Consider the following 18,587-nt stretch of genomic DNA (forward strand, 5'->3'; position numbering starts at 1 on the left):
TCACTGTTATCGAATCGCTACAACGTTTTGGTGCACGAGCATATAAAAAATAAACTAGCAAGAATAATATTTCTTTCTCTCTTTTCACAAAAATATCCTCAAGTTTCCACTTTTACATTTACATATCACTAAAATGACCCTAAACACATTTACAGATCACTTAAGTGAACCCATGCCTCGTGTAAACGGGCCTTTAATTACAGTATATAACTTCTACCAATGGACAATAACCTTACTTATCTACATCAGTTTGTCCATAAGTCGTTCTTATCGTTGTAGGACTGTTGCTCTCTGTGGCGAGACTTTTTAATGGGGAGATCGGCTCGCATTTGCGCCTTGAAGTTGGGAACCACAGAAAACAGACTTCAGCCGACCACCACTGTGGGGTTCGAACCCGGATCCTCGCATCGCGAGTCCGTCACTATAACCACTCGACCACCACAGCGGCGATATCCCGTGATATCCCGTATTTTTATTCATAAAATTCTAGTTTTTCATATTTTTCTAACGAAATATGGTCATCATGCCGTGATTTGAATAGGCGATGACAAGAACCGACGCAAACAGATGTCGTGACAGTGATTAGTTAGAAACCGGGACGTCTGGCCACCCTTTATAAAACTAACAAAAAACTTGTGTTTTGCACTGGATGATCATTTAAGAGGTACGCAGTACATTTACAGATAACTAAAATGACCCGAAGCACATTTACAGATCACTCAAATGAGGCAAAGCACATTTACAGATCACTCAAATGAGGCAAAGCACATTTACAGATCAGTGATTGACCATATGAGTGACAGAGTAACTGAATGTACGAGTAATCTAAGTGATAGTGATTGAATAATTTACCGTATGAGTGACTAAGTGAGTGAGTGACCATATGAGATTCCCACGAAAACGCATACAAGTATCGCACAAAGTTAGTGCAATATTTTATGAAAGTTACAAATAATTTGCAGTTTTTATCAAACAAAGTTAATCAAAAACCTTTTTTAATTTAATTTTTTTTGGTGTCCTCAATGCACGTTTGACTAAACTTTTACTGGAGATTGTGACTACAAGCATAAGGTTCACACAACCGAAATTTCAGAACGATTTACCCAGTACCTTTTTAGAAATTCAAGGAAATGTCTAAACTACAAAAAGTACATAGACCTTTAGCAACATAATGTCAAGATCCAATCGAAATCTTATAAAAATTCTCAATAAATACTAGTTTAGAATCCGTATTACAGCAAAAATAACAGATCTTAAAGGGACACAAAAACAACAAATTCGTTCTAAAAATTTCAAAAATATAACCGTTCCTGTAAATCAACCGAAAATGTGATTAATACGATTGTCGTGAATTCTGTCAACAGCGTCATTTTATATGATTGTAGTTAAATATGTATATGCATGTTTTCTTCGTTCAGTTCAAAAAATTAAAAAAAATATTTATATGTGATTTTACAAAATATTAGCCAATTAGTTCTTTAATACGTCTGTTGCGTAATCGAATTAACTCTTTAATTAAATTCATATTGACCCATTGGAAAGACTTTTAGACCCGGGGGTCACAAGTGTCTGTGTCATTATCGTTATGTCATTTTGTGCTTTTCTCAGTTGGTTTGATTGCATGTTTCTGTGCTGTGTTTATAAAGTCCGCGAATCTTGAAAAAAAAATGTTGAGAAGAAACATTGTGTGTGTGTTATATTGATCTTTTTAATGCTCTAAGTATACAAAAGAACAACGTTGCAGACAGCTTCCACAACACACACAATTCAAACGTAAAGCCAGGTTTTTCTTTTCCTAAAGGAGCAGGTTTGTACAGCTCGTGCAGCGTGAAAACGCTGATTGGTGGAGAAAACCTGAATTTCAGGTTTTTAACCAATCAGCATTTTCACGCTGCACGCGGCGCAGAAACTGTACTCCTAGGAGAAAAACCGGCTTAAAATCAAAAATAGTTTCGCTGCTGTTGAAAATCAGTTCCGACTAATAACGTTTTGATTGTTTTTCAATTTTTATTTGTTTCTTAGGTTCGTGAAATGCTTCTTCCACCATTCTAATTGAACCATGTTTCTTTTGCAGGAAATATTCTCGTATATCTTCCATGTCTTTACCTTTTGTTTCAGGAACAAAGTAAAACGTGAACAGACAGCTTGCAAAACAAATTGAAGAGTAAAACAAATAAGTTCCATAGACTTCCATTCCACCGACTAAATTATTATACGAGTTTGTCACGGCAAATGCAAACATCCAATTGAGAGCTGTGGCTGCACCACTCGTTGCACTTCGGAGTCTTGGTGTGGTCATTTCCGATACCATTAACCATGGAATCGGCCCAAATCCTAAGGAGAAAGCTACTATAAACATAATTAACGAAAAAAGTGATAACCAACCATAATTAGTACGGATATCTTTTTCCATATCTCCATTTTTTATTGCAACCAAGTCAAATATAGCAAAAATAGAAAGACTGATGCCCATAAAAATTCCAGATACTAATAAAAGCACTTTTCGACCAGTTTTATCGATCAGAATGTTACTTATTGCGGTTGCAATCATTTGCATGACAGCCACTATTATAGTGCATAGGTTAGAGGATATCGTACTTCCAGCATTCTTGAATATATCGCCGGAATAAAATAATATAGCATTGACGCCACTACATTGTTGAAAGAACATTAGTAAAAATGAGATAATAGCCGGCTTATATGCTTCTGGAGCCCCGAGTTCAAGAAATTGAAAGTTTCCGGTTGGCTGTTTATTTATGTCATCTTGTATAGATTGGCACTCCTGTTCGGCATCTAAAAAATCGCCTTGGATATATTTAAAAGCATAAACGGCTTCTTTTCTTTTGTTTTTCGCCAAAAGCCATCTCGGTGATTCTGGAATAAGTGTAATGACAATGATTGTAAGAACTGAAAAACCTGCTCCAATAAATGCTAACCACATCCAATGCTGCGAAGATCCTAAACAAGCAACCACTAAGATGCCTATCGTAACAAAAAGCTGAAACGATGCTCCCAGCGAACCTCTTACATCAGGAGTGGAGATCTCAACTAAATACATAGGTGTAGTCACAGAAACAATTCCACAACAGCAACCTATGATGAATCGACCAATGTATATATACGGTAAAGATGTTGCACAAGCTATCAACAACCATCCGGCCGTGAACGGTACATTGCACAATAGGAGAGTTTCTTTCCTTCCAAGCGATTGAGTTAAATGACCTGCAATAAATGTATTAAAAGAATGTGTTGCATATTCAACAAAATTAGCAACAAAAAGATAAACAAAACAACTGAAAACATAAGGAATTTTTAAGAGACAAATGCTCACTTGTTCCAACAGAACATGTTATTTCCAAAAAAGTAAAAAGTGCCCATCAAAATAGAATTATACATGTACTATATTTGTTACTGTCAAAGCCCGAAGTTCGTCACTTCGTGAAAGTGACTCCGGCAAAGTTGATCCGGTCAATGTCCGAATTTCGGCCTTTCGCTGTCCCCTATATGTCGATCCCTATATATCCTTATAGATTTCTCCTATCATTAGGGTTGCTATAGATATCCATAATAATTATGGTTAGCTATGATTAATTAACTATAAATGGCCATAATTTTCACAAAAAATACGCCAACGCGGCGGTCACCCCGAATCATAGTAATCGATACAAAGGGTCCGGCGAAAGCCCGAATTTCGGACATTGGCAGGGTCAACTGGTCCGTGAACTGGCCGACATCAATCTTTGGCAATCTTTTTTTGCTACTAATCAGTAGTAGCATATTAAATATAATCCGGAGAACTTTTACCAAGAATTTTTTTTTTCCTCAACAGAGGACTTTGATGTTTTTTCTTCATCCAAATTCTCTTTCGGCTTTTTCTATTATATAGGATAATATATATATATATATATATATATATATATATATACATATACATATATATATATATATATATATATATATATATATATATATATATATATTATTTTTTGCACCACATTTCGAAGATGTATTGTTGATATCCACTAAGGTTTTCAGTAGCGAGGAGCAGGCACTCAAGTTCACTATGCCACAGAGTGCAAATTTACAAAGCATCTATACATGTACAAATATTCAGAAAACAATAGAAAACAATGGTTCACTCAAATAAGAAAAACACATCAGCAAGGATTACAAGCCTTATCAAATACATACACGTCAACGGAAAACAAAAAATCTGTCCACATGACTGCCACTACTGATACATAACTATTACTTGTACAAGATATAGCATGTACTAACGTGACTCGAACAAGAGTTTTTATGACATTCCCGTAACAATGATGTAAATGTGATAACCACAAGTGTCCTTCATTCAGCTATTCTAACGGGGGTGCTGGGCGGGAGGGCACGAATGGTTTCATATTAACAATTGCATGTAGTTTTTATTTTATATATGTTCATGTTTTTATAAATATAACCAGCCAGAGCGAGTTAACCAAAACAACAAGACCGAAGCTGATCCTTAGTTGAGGCTCTCTCTATACAATCCCTCATTTAAACTAATCACACATTGATCACCAAAATAAACTCGGCCTGGCAGTTATATATATGTGTATGTGTATTTCTCTTTCCTCTATTCAAGTTCTTCATGCATTTCATGTCCACAGCACACGTGCCTACTCATATTGTCGTATTCATGTTGCTCACTGAATTAGGAAATATGACCCTTACTTTGGAGAGAAGAATACGAGGAGAGAGAGACGGAGCTTCTTTTTTTTTTGTGTTAAGGAAACTCGGCAAAAGGGAATATCAACATGTCGGTCACGTCATTAAAGCAGTTTCGAAACCGGAAAAATATAGTAACCGATAGTAAAGACAAAAAGTTTAGCTGTTACTATATTAATTCAATTGTTCTGAAAGAGCTTCATGGTTGGTTTTAGATCGGGGGTTTTCAACCTTCGGATCACGACAAAAACTTTTGTGGCAGGGGCTCCTGAAATGGGTCCCGCAAACAGTGCAGTCTTAACGCACGGCCCGCCCGGGAGCCCCAAGAGAAGAGGAGCCTCAAAAAAAAAAGATTTAATTGAAATTTTCGAGGAGTATGCATGCAAATTTCTCTACTACGGCCTCAGATCAATCACTAGGCCCATGTAGACTATGGCGATCTTAAGACGGCCCTGTGCATAAATCCATTCATGGTCTAGTTATGAATCCATTTGTAGCACCATTGATTTCAGGAAGATGTTAATGATTTCAGCTCTCTGGATCAGCGCTCGGTCATTTCGTGTTCCTTTTGAGCCAGGATTTTATACTCAGTTTTTTTCAGGGGTGAAGTCGACATCCTAAAAGACTCGACATTATCACAGATTGCACAGGAATGCTGCAAAATATCTGTCGTAGGAAAATTTGAACACACAAAACCAGAATTAACAAAATTCAGCCTTGATGACAATTTGAGATTAACGAGAAAAATATCTAGTTCCAGTAATAATAAAAACAATTCGAAAACCAATGAAAAGCAATTGAAAATTAATGAGTGAAATGATTCCAGAATCAATGAAAAATGACTGAAAATTAATGATAAAATTTTTGAATTTGTTTGAAAGAAATAATTTTGAAATTATTAACTCATAGTTACTTAGAGAGATTTAGATGGCTTTTTTCTCAGCCAGAGATATCAAGGAAACAGTTATTTTCCGGATATTATGCTGAGGTGAGCTCGGTCAGCATAATATCCGGAAAATAACTGTTTCCTTGATATCTCTGGCTGAGAAAAAAAGCCATCTAAATCTCTCTAAACCGTCCCACCCGGGGGCCATTTCCTGAAGTTAAGAGAGGCTACTAATGCCTCTACTTCAGCGCCTCACGACACAGTGCGTGAAATTAGGAAGGCAGATTCATGTGTCTCCAGTGGTGTAGATGGTAGCATGCTTGCCCGGTATGCAAGAGGGCCTGGGTTCGAGTCCCGGCGGAGACGTGATGACTTTTCTTTCCGAGCTCACCTCAGCATAATATCCGGAAAATAACTGTTTCCTTCATAGTTACTTAGTTATGAAAATTATCTGTATCAACGTTTTTGATGTCCATCAAGAACGGATTCAAGTGAACTCCGTTCAAAAAACGAGAAAAAACCGTTACATTTTTGAAAAAAAGGGATTACAGCCAAAAAAAACACTGGGACTGTCACGGAAAATACGGGACGTATAGCACATTATTCTCAATTGGGAAACAAAATTACCGATAATTTACGAAAATACCCACTAAATGGCGTTTTTGATCAACTTTCTAAAAGAGCGGAAGAACCGTGAAAGAAGGGCGGTTCATTTCGGTGAGCGAGCGGTTCAGAGCCTCTCATGGAAAAGAACCGTTTTGCCCATATCTACAGTGGACGCCGTCAGGCTGCAACACTAATCAGACACCCCCCCCCCCCCATCCCCAGTCTTGTAACATATTGTTCTCTTACATCCACAATAGAGGTTCTTGGGGATGTTGATGGTTGGGTGGTCCCGGGGGGGGGGTCCTTGGGGCGCCATGGGAAGGCACTGGCGGGGCCTTGTCGTGGGTGTCGGGGACAGAGGGGGAGTCGCACTCGCGGTGCCGCCCTGAATTTGTCGAGCGATGGTGTGTCCGGAGATTGGGGGTTTGGGTGTGGGGAGTGCGGTTGTGCTGCTTGGAGGGTAACGGGGCTGAGCCGGGGGTCCTTTTCCGGCCGGTTTGAGTTTTCTCCGACACTCCCACGATTTCACGATCAATGAACTTATATCACAAAAGCGACAAAGCCTGGTCGTGCTCGGTTCTAAATTAAACTAAACCAATCAGATCCCTTTAGATTCAAACAGTGACAGAGGACAACAGTGTTCGGAATCACCCGCTGTTCGGTAAAACCCCGCTTTCCCCTATGTATAGTCAGCTGAAGATTCAAAATACTTTAATTTTGAAAATTGCGAAAACGAGCATTCTTCCGAAGTAATAATGAAACTGATTGTTAAAAAAAATGACTAATGATGTTCTCAACAATTGCTGTAAGAAAAGAAATGATCAAATTTCTCATTCAACTCATACGAAAGCTAAAGAAAGGAAATTAAAAACTACGCCGAAATAATTAAAACTGGTTTTCTTAACTGATGAGGATATACGTGTTGTAATAGAAGGTATTGATTGTATGTGTTCACATTGATTTCTAAATTTTTAGCTCAAGGGGATATATCTTTTGTTAAATAAAAGAAAATTCAGTTTCCATTATGTGCCATTTGTTATTTTATTCATTGTGAAGAAACAGAAATGCTTATTTCGAGATAGAGATCAATGTTAGTGTCCAAAACATTGTTTGACAAGGTTCAATGCTCAATGTTTTTGTAGAAAAGTAAAAAAATCTGTTTTCCAGGCATTCATTGGATATTTAATTACAGAATAAAAAAATTTCAGAAAAATTCATTTTTTCACTGAAATTTAAAAAATTCGATTTGAAATTGTTAACAATACTTAAATATTGTGGGCCATTAATATTAAAAGAGAAACACAAAGGCTGGAATCTATTTTAATTTTTGAAGGATTCGAACCCGAGTCATTCTCTCGCATGTTAAAAAAAATAAGGGTTGGGTGAATTCTATCAAAATGAAGTCTGAAAAAAAATTGAAACAAGTTGTTGGAGAAATTGTCTTGTCGGTGAAAGCAGCACTCGCATAAATAGAAGCGTCACCAGAGAACAAGAAATCAGACCAAATTTCATAATGAAATAAATTTTGTTTCGAGAGATGGTTTTTTTCGGCCCGAAATATACCGAGAAATTGAATTTTCTAAATGTTGTGCCGAAACTAATATTTGGAAAGAAAAGTGAGTAAAGTAGTTAAGGGGGGATTCTGTTGTCTCCACTCAGCGCTTAACGCTCCTAATGTGTGTTGTAAGGAATTAAAATGTGTGTGTCTGGCGTATTGGTCTGCGCACTTGCCCGGTATGCAATTCGATTCCCGGAGGAGACAAATCGCTTTTCTTTCCAAATATTAGTTTCGGCATAAGATGAGGGAAATTCAATTTCTCAGAAATACATTTGCTTTTATTTTGAAAATTACATAATAAAATTTCCAATCAGTTGTGATAAACCGCTGACGAATATATCAATTACGAATCCGAATTGATAAGAAAAGGAAACCATGTTCCCCAAAACGCTTGTATAAAGCAAAGAAAGAAAAAAAAAACTTACAGAGGTTCCCCTAGTGATGAAGAACCCACCTAATATAGTGACGTCACAGATACATGTTGACTCAGCACCTCCTAGAGATAGAAGAACTCCGCACGGGTTGCCAAGTTCATCTGTAACGTCACCGAGACTACCTAGCAAGTTTGCCGAATAAATATTATATTCGAATAAATATTATAGGACCGAGACAAGGGGTTAACCATTCCCTAAAATGAAGAGAGAACAACACAACACTTCAGTGAAATAACAATCAGTCAAAGTTTCAAATTGAAAAATATTTAATTTTAACAATTGAAATAATTAAGACGAAGGTGTAGGTAGCTACCGGATGGTTATGCATAGATTACGAACTTAGTTACAATAGTTGACTTTCGTGTAGTTGACATGGTGGTTTTAATGTCTGAAGACGGTGACCAAGCCGATGGACGAATTCGGAGCTAATGGAGGGTGATGGCAGCTGAACGTGAATGTGCCCTTCGTGTGAATCACAAGTTCGTTCACATTTTGAAGAAGACCTCTGTCTTTAAACTGGTAGTCGCTGACAGTGAACTTGTGGCAGCATCTTCATTAGAAGCCAGTGTGCAAAGAGGCAAAGAATTGTCGACGTATCTTTGCTGATAGGTGAAAATCAGACCGGAACTATTCTACATGATGATAGCCCGTGCCATCAAACAAGATGCCCAGTGAACGAACCCTCGGAAAGCTGTCATGTGGTCACCGGTTTACCATTGTACGCTAACATCACTCCGCACTGTTTACTTGTTATCGTTATTCTTAGCATTAGTGTAGTATTTCACATTATACTTTGCTTCCGCGACACCGGAGAGCTAAAACGGGAACAACCTACATATCCGGCAGCGTAGAAATAATCAAACTAGGCACATTTTATAAATTCCAATTACCAACGAGCGAAGTGAACAACTCGCCCATAGTATGAAAAAGTATTAAGAGACTGAATTTCCCAGAGGGTATGCTAAAAAGGCCCCTTGGCGAAACAAAGCTATATTAAAATGTACTGGGTACAGGTCCTGAAGGGAATTATTCGGCGTTTTAAATTAGAGTTGGCGGAGAAGGGAGAGGGATTGAGGTACAACTAGGCTGACCATATTTCCTCGAGAGAAATACGGGACATTGGGATTCCAAATACGGGAAAATACGGGACATCGCCAATTATCGCCAAAAACGACGCCAAAACCACACAAAGTTGCCAAATATTGTTGAAATTACGGATAAATCACAATGGCGGGAAATGATGCATTACTGCTAATTGCAGTGGATTAAAATGTATTCCACGAAAAAAAAAACGTTCACCGAGGCAAATGTGGGAGATTAGTATTCTCATATATAGATGTAATTATCATAAAATAATTAATGAGTTGAAAGATAATGTCAAAGATCAATTATTCAATAAAGAATAAAAATTCAACTAGGCTTCGTGTAAAACCGGGACACTTTTACCAAAAAGTCGGGACGGCCAAAATAACAGAAAATACCGGGACTGTCCCGGGAAATACGGGACGTATGGTCACCCTAGGTACAACAGAAAAAGGAGAAATCTTTAGGGGGACCGTCAAGACATTCGGAGAATTTCTTCTCGCCAAGGACCCTTAATCACAAACATTACCTTATATGGCTCGATGACCATCTCCTTCACTCTCTTACAACCCTTTGTTATTCGATCCGTGTTTCTGATCTGGGGCCCCAAGGTAGCAGTACCGTGTGCAACTGTATCTTAAGGCCTAAACTTTCTGTAGAATAGATTTTGCTTTACAACTATTTATTATTATATGATACCATAAATGCATAAAATATACAATTAAATATAGGTATAAGCATATGATTAATTATGCAAGATTCCGCTGTACAAATAAAAATCCAACATCTCATAAAGCCAATCCATTCAATATAATAATCTTTTTTTCATCCACAATTTAAAACTATTTTAATGTTAGTTAATGTAATGTTATGATGCTTTTGACAATTCAACATAACATTTTGGCGTAGAATCTTCCTGGTTGGCTCACAAATACCGCATGGTGATGGAGCATAGAAATCGTCAATTCTGAGCCCGATCATTTCTTTTCCGCACAACGATGATACCGGCACTAGCAGGGAATTTTCCCCCCCGAATATTCAGAGGGAAAATGGACTACTTGCTGACGTCACGAGCAGCGCGTGGAGGCCTTCTATCTCTAGCAGCACCAGCAAGCAACTAGTCCATTTTTCATCAGAATACTCGGGGACAAAAATTCCCTACTCGTGCCAGTGTCATCGTTGCGCGGAAAATAAATGATGGGACACAGAATTGGCCATTTCTATGCCCCATCACCATGCAGTATTTGTGAGTCAACCAAGAAGATTCTACGCCAAAATAAGAAGAAACGAAGTAGAATGCTGTGGTTCAAAATGTGGCAAACTTCCTTGGTAATCTTAATGACGTTACAGATGAACTTGGTAACCCGTGTGCGAAGGCCTTCTATTTTTAGGAGGTGCTGTTTGACTAGCCTTGTATTTCCAGGAGGTAACAGCCTAGCTCGGGGGAATTGGATCGGTCATGAATGGCCCCCTCGGGTTAAATGCCGTGGGGGTAGCCAGGTTTCTGTGAGTGGGGAGCGGAATTGGGAAAGAAGCCATTTTCTGCTCCTCTATGGCAGCAAATTTAGAAAGTACTTGAAATTTCGATGAAAAAATACATTTATTTTTCATTTTCAGTTGCTCCGTAGAAATTACATAAATTATTTGATTAATTTTAATTTTTTGAAAAATTTTATATGTTTAAATAATATTTTAGTGCATATACTGTATTACAAACTCCAAGACCGCAACCGCTAAATTGCACAACAAAGTGGGAAAAAAGTAATAAAGAAAAGTACGAATACATAATTAATCTAAGATCTGGACCTTTATTACAATTCGTCCTCCGTTTGAAAACACTTGCCGAAAAGGAACCCTTCCAAAAGCAAGAAGAGAGGGGTCATCATATAGGCACTGAGTAGTTTTCCTGAGCAGTGCCAGCCTGAGGTATAGGTCCATAACTCGAACACGAACCGGGGTCTCAAGTACACAGAGGGGATGACTTCATGGTAATGTGATGGGGTACGATTTTAGTGAGTGAGAGTGAAATTCGTACTGAATAGATACTTCTAGCCTGGTAGGAGCCCAAACACATTACTTGGCCGGGGGCTAATGATGCTTTTTTGATGGCCCTGCATCTATGCTAAATGCCGAACTTTCACCGTTGCCGAGATATCTTAAAGCCCAGCTTTGTGGAAGAGTCTGGGTTCTAGGCTGCATTTTAAGCCATTTTATATGAAATTCAAACTGGTGGGCTACTTTTAAGAAAGGGCATCCAATATTGTGGCGGGAGTCATTATCCGTTGACAGAAAAACAGTAGGTACTTTGCATACATTAAAACATAGTCCACGAGTCAACATTTTTCTTCTTCAACGTGTTAAAAAGAAGGGCTTGATGCATTGAGTAAGGTTTTTGATCAAACATCTGTTCAGCTGGAACACTTTTCATTTGCGCAGTAGTGGCCACAGTTGGCCCCAAAAGGCCTATATAAAAGGAAGTTCTTTTAATTGATGAAGACAGAAAAAATGAAGTGCATGAATCCAATATTATTTATTATTATTTTTTCTTTGAGAGAGATCAAAAAGCACTTAGGAGAATAGGCGCCAATGCAGGCAAAATTTTGATTGGGGAAGCCATCGATCCCCCGGCTACGCCATTGGCTAAATGTATCGGCCGTATGTGGTTACCTTTAGAATGTTACAATGATTTGAACCCGCCACTAAATGTTCGGCAACGAACCGCCTCTGATTATACAAATGCTTTGTAATATCTTACCTGCAATTAGTCCTCCGAATAGAGCACCTAATGGCAAGAGGCTTCCTATCCAGCCGATTTGATCCGAATTCGGTCGAATGATGCTTTCGCGTCTGTTCATATCGCCAGTTGCGGTAGCCGTATACGTACCACTAAATCCCATGCAAAAGGCGTTCATCAATGCGGCCAGTGCTACCCAGTACATTCTTCTGATTCTTTTAATCGCATACTTTTTGCCATCGCGGGACGACTTCTCTGAAGTAAGACTTCGCATACTGACTTCTTTTCCTGTCTCTTTTTCCAAGTTTATTTCCATACTTTGGACTGAACTAGCTTCAAGCTCCGAATCATCTAGTGTTGCTCCTACGTGTTGTTCTTCAGCAAAATTGACAAAATTCGAACCCAACGGATTTGAACGCTCGACATTTTCCATACTTGTTTCTCTCAATAATATCCTAATCTAAAATAAAACTTATCAGATCAAAACATCACGATTGAGAGTTCCCAAATTAAGATGCTGAAGTAAGTCGAATATTTAGATTCGCCGTACATTGGGGGGGGGGGGGTTGGAAAGATTTTTTAAAAATACGTTACTTATACGTAACACAAAGAGATCGGCTTCGATGACTCGAACTAATAAGAGTTTTATGAAAATATAGTTGTTTTGCGGCCTGTTTCTGATGAATCTAACGATTCACGTTTCGATAAGATTTTGAAGATCATTGTTTTGCAGTGATAACGTAAAAAGGAAAGAAAGAATGAATGATAACAGAAAATAATAACGTTTCTGAACAATGGAAAATGAATAATGACTTCAGGCATCAGAGTTTTTAGATAACCATGAGCTACGTAATTTATACTCTCGCAGAAGTGATAAGTTTCGATAAAGAAATGCATCTGGAAGAGAGGAAAAGTGAGGAACTCCTCTTTATATACAATAGTAATTGATGTTGCTTGCTCACTTATAACGATTGCCAACAGTCCTAGATTAGCTACTCCAGAGATGCTTCTTCTAAAGTCTAAACAGAAAAATAATTTCTACAATCGGCAGAAAGTTGCTCTATGGTGGGGATATGACTGGAAGGAGTGAGCGATGAAGAAAAAAATTCACAGGCGCCACATTCATTGTAATTTTAGATGAAATGGTATCGATTTAGGAATGAACTAATTCACATATTTAAAATACACAACACACTAAATGTCTCTAGTAAATTACACAGTGTGTCCAAGAAGTCCTAACCCAAGAATTTTTTTTAACCGTTCGTCATAGTCAAAAACTTCAACTGTATAAATGTGTCAAATGAGCTAAATATTCATAATCGTGGTACTTTTGCATAAATAAATTTATAATTTCCAAAAATCCCAAATATTTCTTTCATATTTTATCCAGATCCCTACAGTCCTGACTTAAGAGTGTTTTTCCTTGCAATATGAGAAACAAAGCAAGCTTTATCACCGCACGACCAAAATTGAGCGAGACATTCAATTTCCAAGTTTGATTTTGTTTCTTCTAATTTTTTTTGTGCTGAGAAGACATTTTTTCAGCTTTCATCGAGGGGTGGTTGCAAAAACATAAGTTGGAATAATTATGGGTTGACTTTTTCCCTTCAACACTACGCAGAAAACACTAAAGCCCTTTCAAAAACTGTCATATCTTTTTAATGAAGTCTCTCTTCTGAACTTGAGCAGGTGCAAACCATGGGGGTGTATGGAAAAGTGTTCCACTGAAAAATCACTTTTACAAAATATCTGGGCTTGTTAATGATAAAATAAGAGGCTTTGAAGGAGGCGAGATATCTCGTGAATGCCACTTAAAGGGTTAATGTCACTCGGTGTTACTGGTTTGTGACTTACTAGTAAGTGAAAAAATTTCTAATAATTTTACTGCATATTTTGTAGGCCGAAATTAACGACTGAAATTAATTAAGTGTTTGCAAGGAAATAATTTATCAAACTTTGTTGACGAAATCTTTTTCGAAACAGTGGAACATCAATCGCAGTCATTAAAAAACGTCAGCAAAGATTTCTTTGAAACCAGTGTCTCATTAGACGGTTAAAAATTTAATAACAAATTCAACTGTTTTGCTGTTTCATTCGTGAACCATTTCTGAATATTTTCAAAAACTTTAAAGTTTAATAACACGATCAATATGGAAATATCGTCGTACGGCACAATCAATGAAACTTATTTTGTTTCACGTTATCTCTTAAAGTAAAAAGTTTTTCTAGGTATAGCATTCGATCCCCTGATCGCGAGGCTCGGTTATTCGATTTCCCGCAAGAGGGGCCTGTAGAATTTTCATTTCAAAAATTCATCTCTCCATGTCATTCGGTCATCTTTATTTACAACGTGGCGTGATGTCACTCCGCTGTGTTGATGTTGCTAGGCAACGGTACGCGTCCGTGCAGCCGTCTCTCGCTATCTTTTTCTACTTTTCTCCCATCGAGCTTATATTACTGGAGGGAGCATCCAACTGCAGCGACGGCTTAAGCCGGGTTTTCCTAGAAGTAGAATTTCAGCGCCGGGTGCAGCGCGAAAACGCTGATTGGTTAAAAACATAAAATTGAGGCTTTTTAACCAATCAGCGTTTTCACGCTGCACACAACCTGCTCCTAGGAAAACCCGGTTTTAGACATCAAATGCAAGGAAATCACGTGACTCGGTGAAAACAAAGCTCGTTTTCCCATAGAAATGTACAGTTCGGTCTCTAAATATTGCGTTTTAAAAAGATTTTTTTTAAAAAAATGTAGAGAACTCATCTAAAGATGAAAAAAGATTAAATTATTTTTTTCATTGATACTGGAATCATTTCTTTCATTAATGCTGGAATATTTTTTACCGTTAATGCTGAAAAATTTCTTTCTTGAATTCAATTCTTAAATTTTCATTCATTAATTCCAGAATTATCTTTTATTAATTCTGGAATTATCATTTTCATAAATTTTTAAATTATCAATTTCGTCAAAGCTGAAAATATCTCTTTTGTTAATTCTGGAATTATCTTTAATTACTCTCATGAAAGGAAGGCCACATGCGACTCATGAGAGGAACAAATCTAAATTAAAGAAACATAGAAATGAATCGATCTGCCTGTTTTTGCATCAAAAAATGCTTGATTAAAGCTGCGGAATTTAATTTATATGGGCCCATAATTAATTCCAAACATCCCAAACTATATGGATTGATGCAAGTGGATAATATAAGACAATATGGAGACATTAGTTTTCATTTTCGTGCTCGAGAACATTAATTAATGCATGGATATCCACCTCAAAAGTGGGTCTGGCTCGTTATTTTATATTTAACTTTCTGGGCTTCGTATTTCTAAGCGAACTCAATGTTTCGAGAATAAAAAAATCCAATTCAATTTTTAAAATTATTGATGTGGCGGAAAACCCCACTAAATTTCCGCATTTCTACGCTAAAATCGGCAATTTTAACATCGATCTCTATGGGGATCGTGTTTGTTTTCACCAACTCACGTGACCTTCCGGCGGAGATGTTGGGGGACACCGTTCTCAGCCAACACCACGCTAAATATATTTCTAGTGTAGTGTTGTCTGAGCACTCTGCCAAGGGGGAGACCGCTGACGTCTTACTCCCTCCAGTAATATTATAGCTAGAACTCCTTAATACACTCCTTAATAGTATATGAAGGCGTCTTAATTATAGCTATAGCCACTATATCCTCATACAGTCACCGTAAGTCAGTGTAGTGTGTTTCCGTCTTAAAATCTGCTCGGGATTAATCAAGTATTTAGGAGAGATCCTGGACACAAGAAACATAAAAAAGAGGGGGGTTCAGGAAATAAGTGGATCAGTGTGTGGCGGTTTTTCATTACTTGAGTCAATTTCAGGAACAAAATCTCAAGCGCATCACACTCTAATGCCGCGATTCTTAACGTGGGGCTCACGCCTAACGGGGGGGGGGGGGGAAGCAATTTGATTTTATGAGGGAGCATTCATGATTTATGTAAATTCATATTTGATAAAAAAAAATTCTCAGAATTGATGAAAAAAGATGTTTATTAAAAAAAAATAGTTGCAGAAGTGATGGAAATTAATATTTGATACTGCCTCAGAATTAATAAGAAAGAATTAATAATAAGCGTAAGAGGGTTCTCATACTAGGGGATTTCAATTACCCAGGTATTGATTTGGAGAACCTTTCACCTAGAAATCAGTATGAAAGAGACTTTCTTAAGTTGGTGCTCGAAAATTTTTTGTATCAGCATGTATTCAAAATTCAATTTTTAAATTGAAAATGTAAAATAGAAAGTTCACTTAAAAAATAAAAAATTTGGATGTCAAAATCGAACGATTTTCATTAAATAAACGCTATACCATTAATATTTATGTGCATCATCATAATGTTATCCAATAAAAAATAATATCAATGTTGAGTTTCATAATAATGCAATGATTATAACTGGGACTATGCGTATTCAGTACCTTCAATATAACGTATTTTCTAAAGAAAAATGTTCTGGCAAATTTGGCAGGGTTCTGGACAAGCACTGTCCTAAAAACAGTAACTGCTTCACAATCATAAATAATAAAATAAGATGTGAAGTAGAAATAACATTTATAACAAACTAAAAAATTGAAAAGTGTTTATTTAAACAGTAATATGGGTGATATTAATTTTTTTACATCAGATTTCCAGCTTAAAACCATCAATTTGGTGAAACAATTAACTTAAAAAACGCAAAACAAAAATGAAATTACACCTTTATTTATATTCTGCTAGTGTTTTTTTAATATGTTAGTATCAGGGAAAAAAATCTATAGGTTTCCACATAACATTTTGAAACTTGGAGGTTTTGTGGACAGTGTCAGATACTTTTGGACAGGTTATTCCGCGTGTCCTGTCCAAAATCCCAACCCTGAATATGCCATTTGTTCCTGCCAAATTCATAGAACGTACACCAAACGTATAACTAGGCGTTTTTGAAGGTGATAATGATATATTACCCCTATGCACACTTTTCAAACTTTTAAGCGATCGTTATACCAAAAAATAAAAATGTCTTCACTTTTCGATCAAAATTATACACAAAATGTCTGTGCTCATCTGCTTTGTCTCATTTAAATAAAGTTTCACTGACAATTTTGAGATGAGGTTTAATTCCAACTTATAAGTTCCCGAAGATTTATGTGTTGCATCCCTGCTATAAATTTACTATAGAAGAAATTTACTATAAAGTCTGGGTTGGGGGCCCTGCCATGTTTGCACCGCAGCTTTTGATTGTAATTCTGCAACACAATAAGTTTGTCAGATAAAATCCATCACAGTTACAATTCAAATTGTCATGATGAACCCCACCACCACCACCACAGTGGTGGGTGGCTGAAGTCGGTTTCCTGTGGTTACATTTTCGAGGCACGAATGCGAGTGGATCTTCCCATTAAAAAGTCTTGCCACACTGAGCAACAGGCCTACAATGGTACAAATATTCAATCATTACTCTTCACTCATAGATGGCAACACTGAAAAATCAGACACGGCACTAGATGCACACTCGGACTGTTAGGTATCAACACATACTTCCAACACAACTCAATTGGTAGTGAATTGCCCATGGCGATAGACCGCAATTGTGTGTGGTTTCAATGAATGTCATGAAAAAGTCTAGGAAATAGTGTCAAATTTTTATAAACTTTTTATGGCACCTCATTCATGTTATGAGTATATGAAACAATTTCGAAAACTGTATTTATAGATTTATAGAAGAACGAATATTAAAGAGATGGCTTTCTTTTTGAAAATTGGGAGCTAAGGAGGGGGGGGGGATTAAGAAACGAAGCATAAGAGCATCTCATCGGGACAGCAAAATTAATATTGCTTATAATGTTGACAGTCCGTTACTGCTAAGAGGGGGCCTGGGGCAACAACTCCTTTATAAATACATCCCAGAATGAAACTTTACTATATGAAAAAATTACCAAGTTCTGCCAAATCACAAAGGATGAAATGAATTTTTAAGTCTTCAAAATAAGGTTGGGTTTCTTCCAGGACAGTGGAAGAAACTGGAAGAAATGGAAAAAACTGAAAAAATGTGAGTTAATTACAGTTTAGTTGTTATTAATGCTTATTATTTCATCTCGTTGGTTGTGAAATAATATCAAATGCGTTATTAAAACAATATTTTTTCAAATATTTAATTATAAATATCTCACCAAGATGTGTAAATTTAATTTTCCAACAAAGCACACATATTAAAACAAATTGTTTCAATGACCGCTCAAAATGTTAATCTAAGTATAAAAAATATTATACAATTCAAAGTATAATTACTACATGTTTGTAGAAAATAATTAGTTTCGTACGTTCAGCACATTTATCTAATTACTTGGCAGTATGTAACTAGAACGAGTAATATGTTGCATTTATCAAAAATGTAAAATTATTTTAGGAATTATCATAGGACTTGTGTATGATCAACAGGCATTCCCTATGCAATAAGACCAAAGCTGCTGGGAGACATGAGATGTAACAGCCAATTGAAATGCTTAGAAACATATAATCGTAATGTTTTTCATCATTACAAGTGACTATCTCGATGAGGTGGATAGAAGCA

The 18,587-nt window shown here is 36.9% G+C and overlaps 2 protein-coding genes across 2 annotated transcripts in view; both read right to left on the reverse strand.

Moving 5' to 3' along the window:
* Positions 1-18,587, reverse strand: part of LOC149065135 (uncharacterized) — a 237,526-nt gene that overhangs the window by 77,745 nt on the left and 141,194 nt on the right. The window lies entirely within an intron of this gene.
* Positions 1,711-12,585, reverse strand: LOC149065137 (trehalose transporter 1-like protein). The gene is made up of 2 exons (XM_089254370.1): positions 12,027-12,585; positions 1,711-3,222 (listed from the first exon to the last, which is right to left on the reverse strand). The coding sequence occupies exons 1-2, from the start codon at positions 12,436-12,438 to the stop codon at positions 1,979-1,981; spliced, it is 1,656 nt and encodes a 551-aa protein (XP_089110496.1). The 5' UTR covers positions 12,439-12,585; the 3' UTR covers positions 1,711-1,978.

Source organism: Pholcus phalangioides, unplaced genomic scaffold (assembly GCF_987345545.1).
Source record: "Pholcus phalangioides strain wild (caught in Gottingen) unplaced genomic scaffold, Ppha-v1.0 ptg000041l_1, whole genome shotgun sequence".
Taxonomy (NCBI): Eukaryota; Metazoa; Arthropoda; class Arachnida; order Araneae; family Pholcidae; genus Pholcus; species Pholcus phalangioides.

Coding starts and splice junctions, on each gene's coding strand:
- LOC149065137 (XM_089254370.1), bottom strand. CDS start 12,438: ATGGAAAATGTCGAGCGTTCAAATCCGTTGGGTTCGAATTTTGTCAAT. Junction 3,223..12,026: donor ATTCGGAGGACTAATTGCAG/GTAAGATATTAC, acceptor CATTTATTGCAG/GTCATTTAACTCAATCGCTT.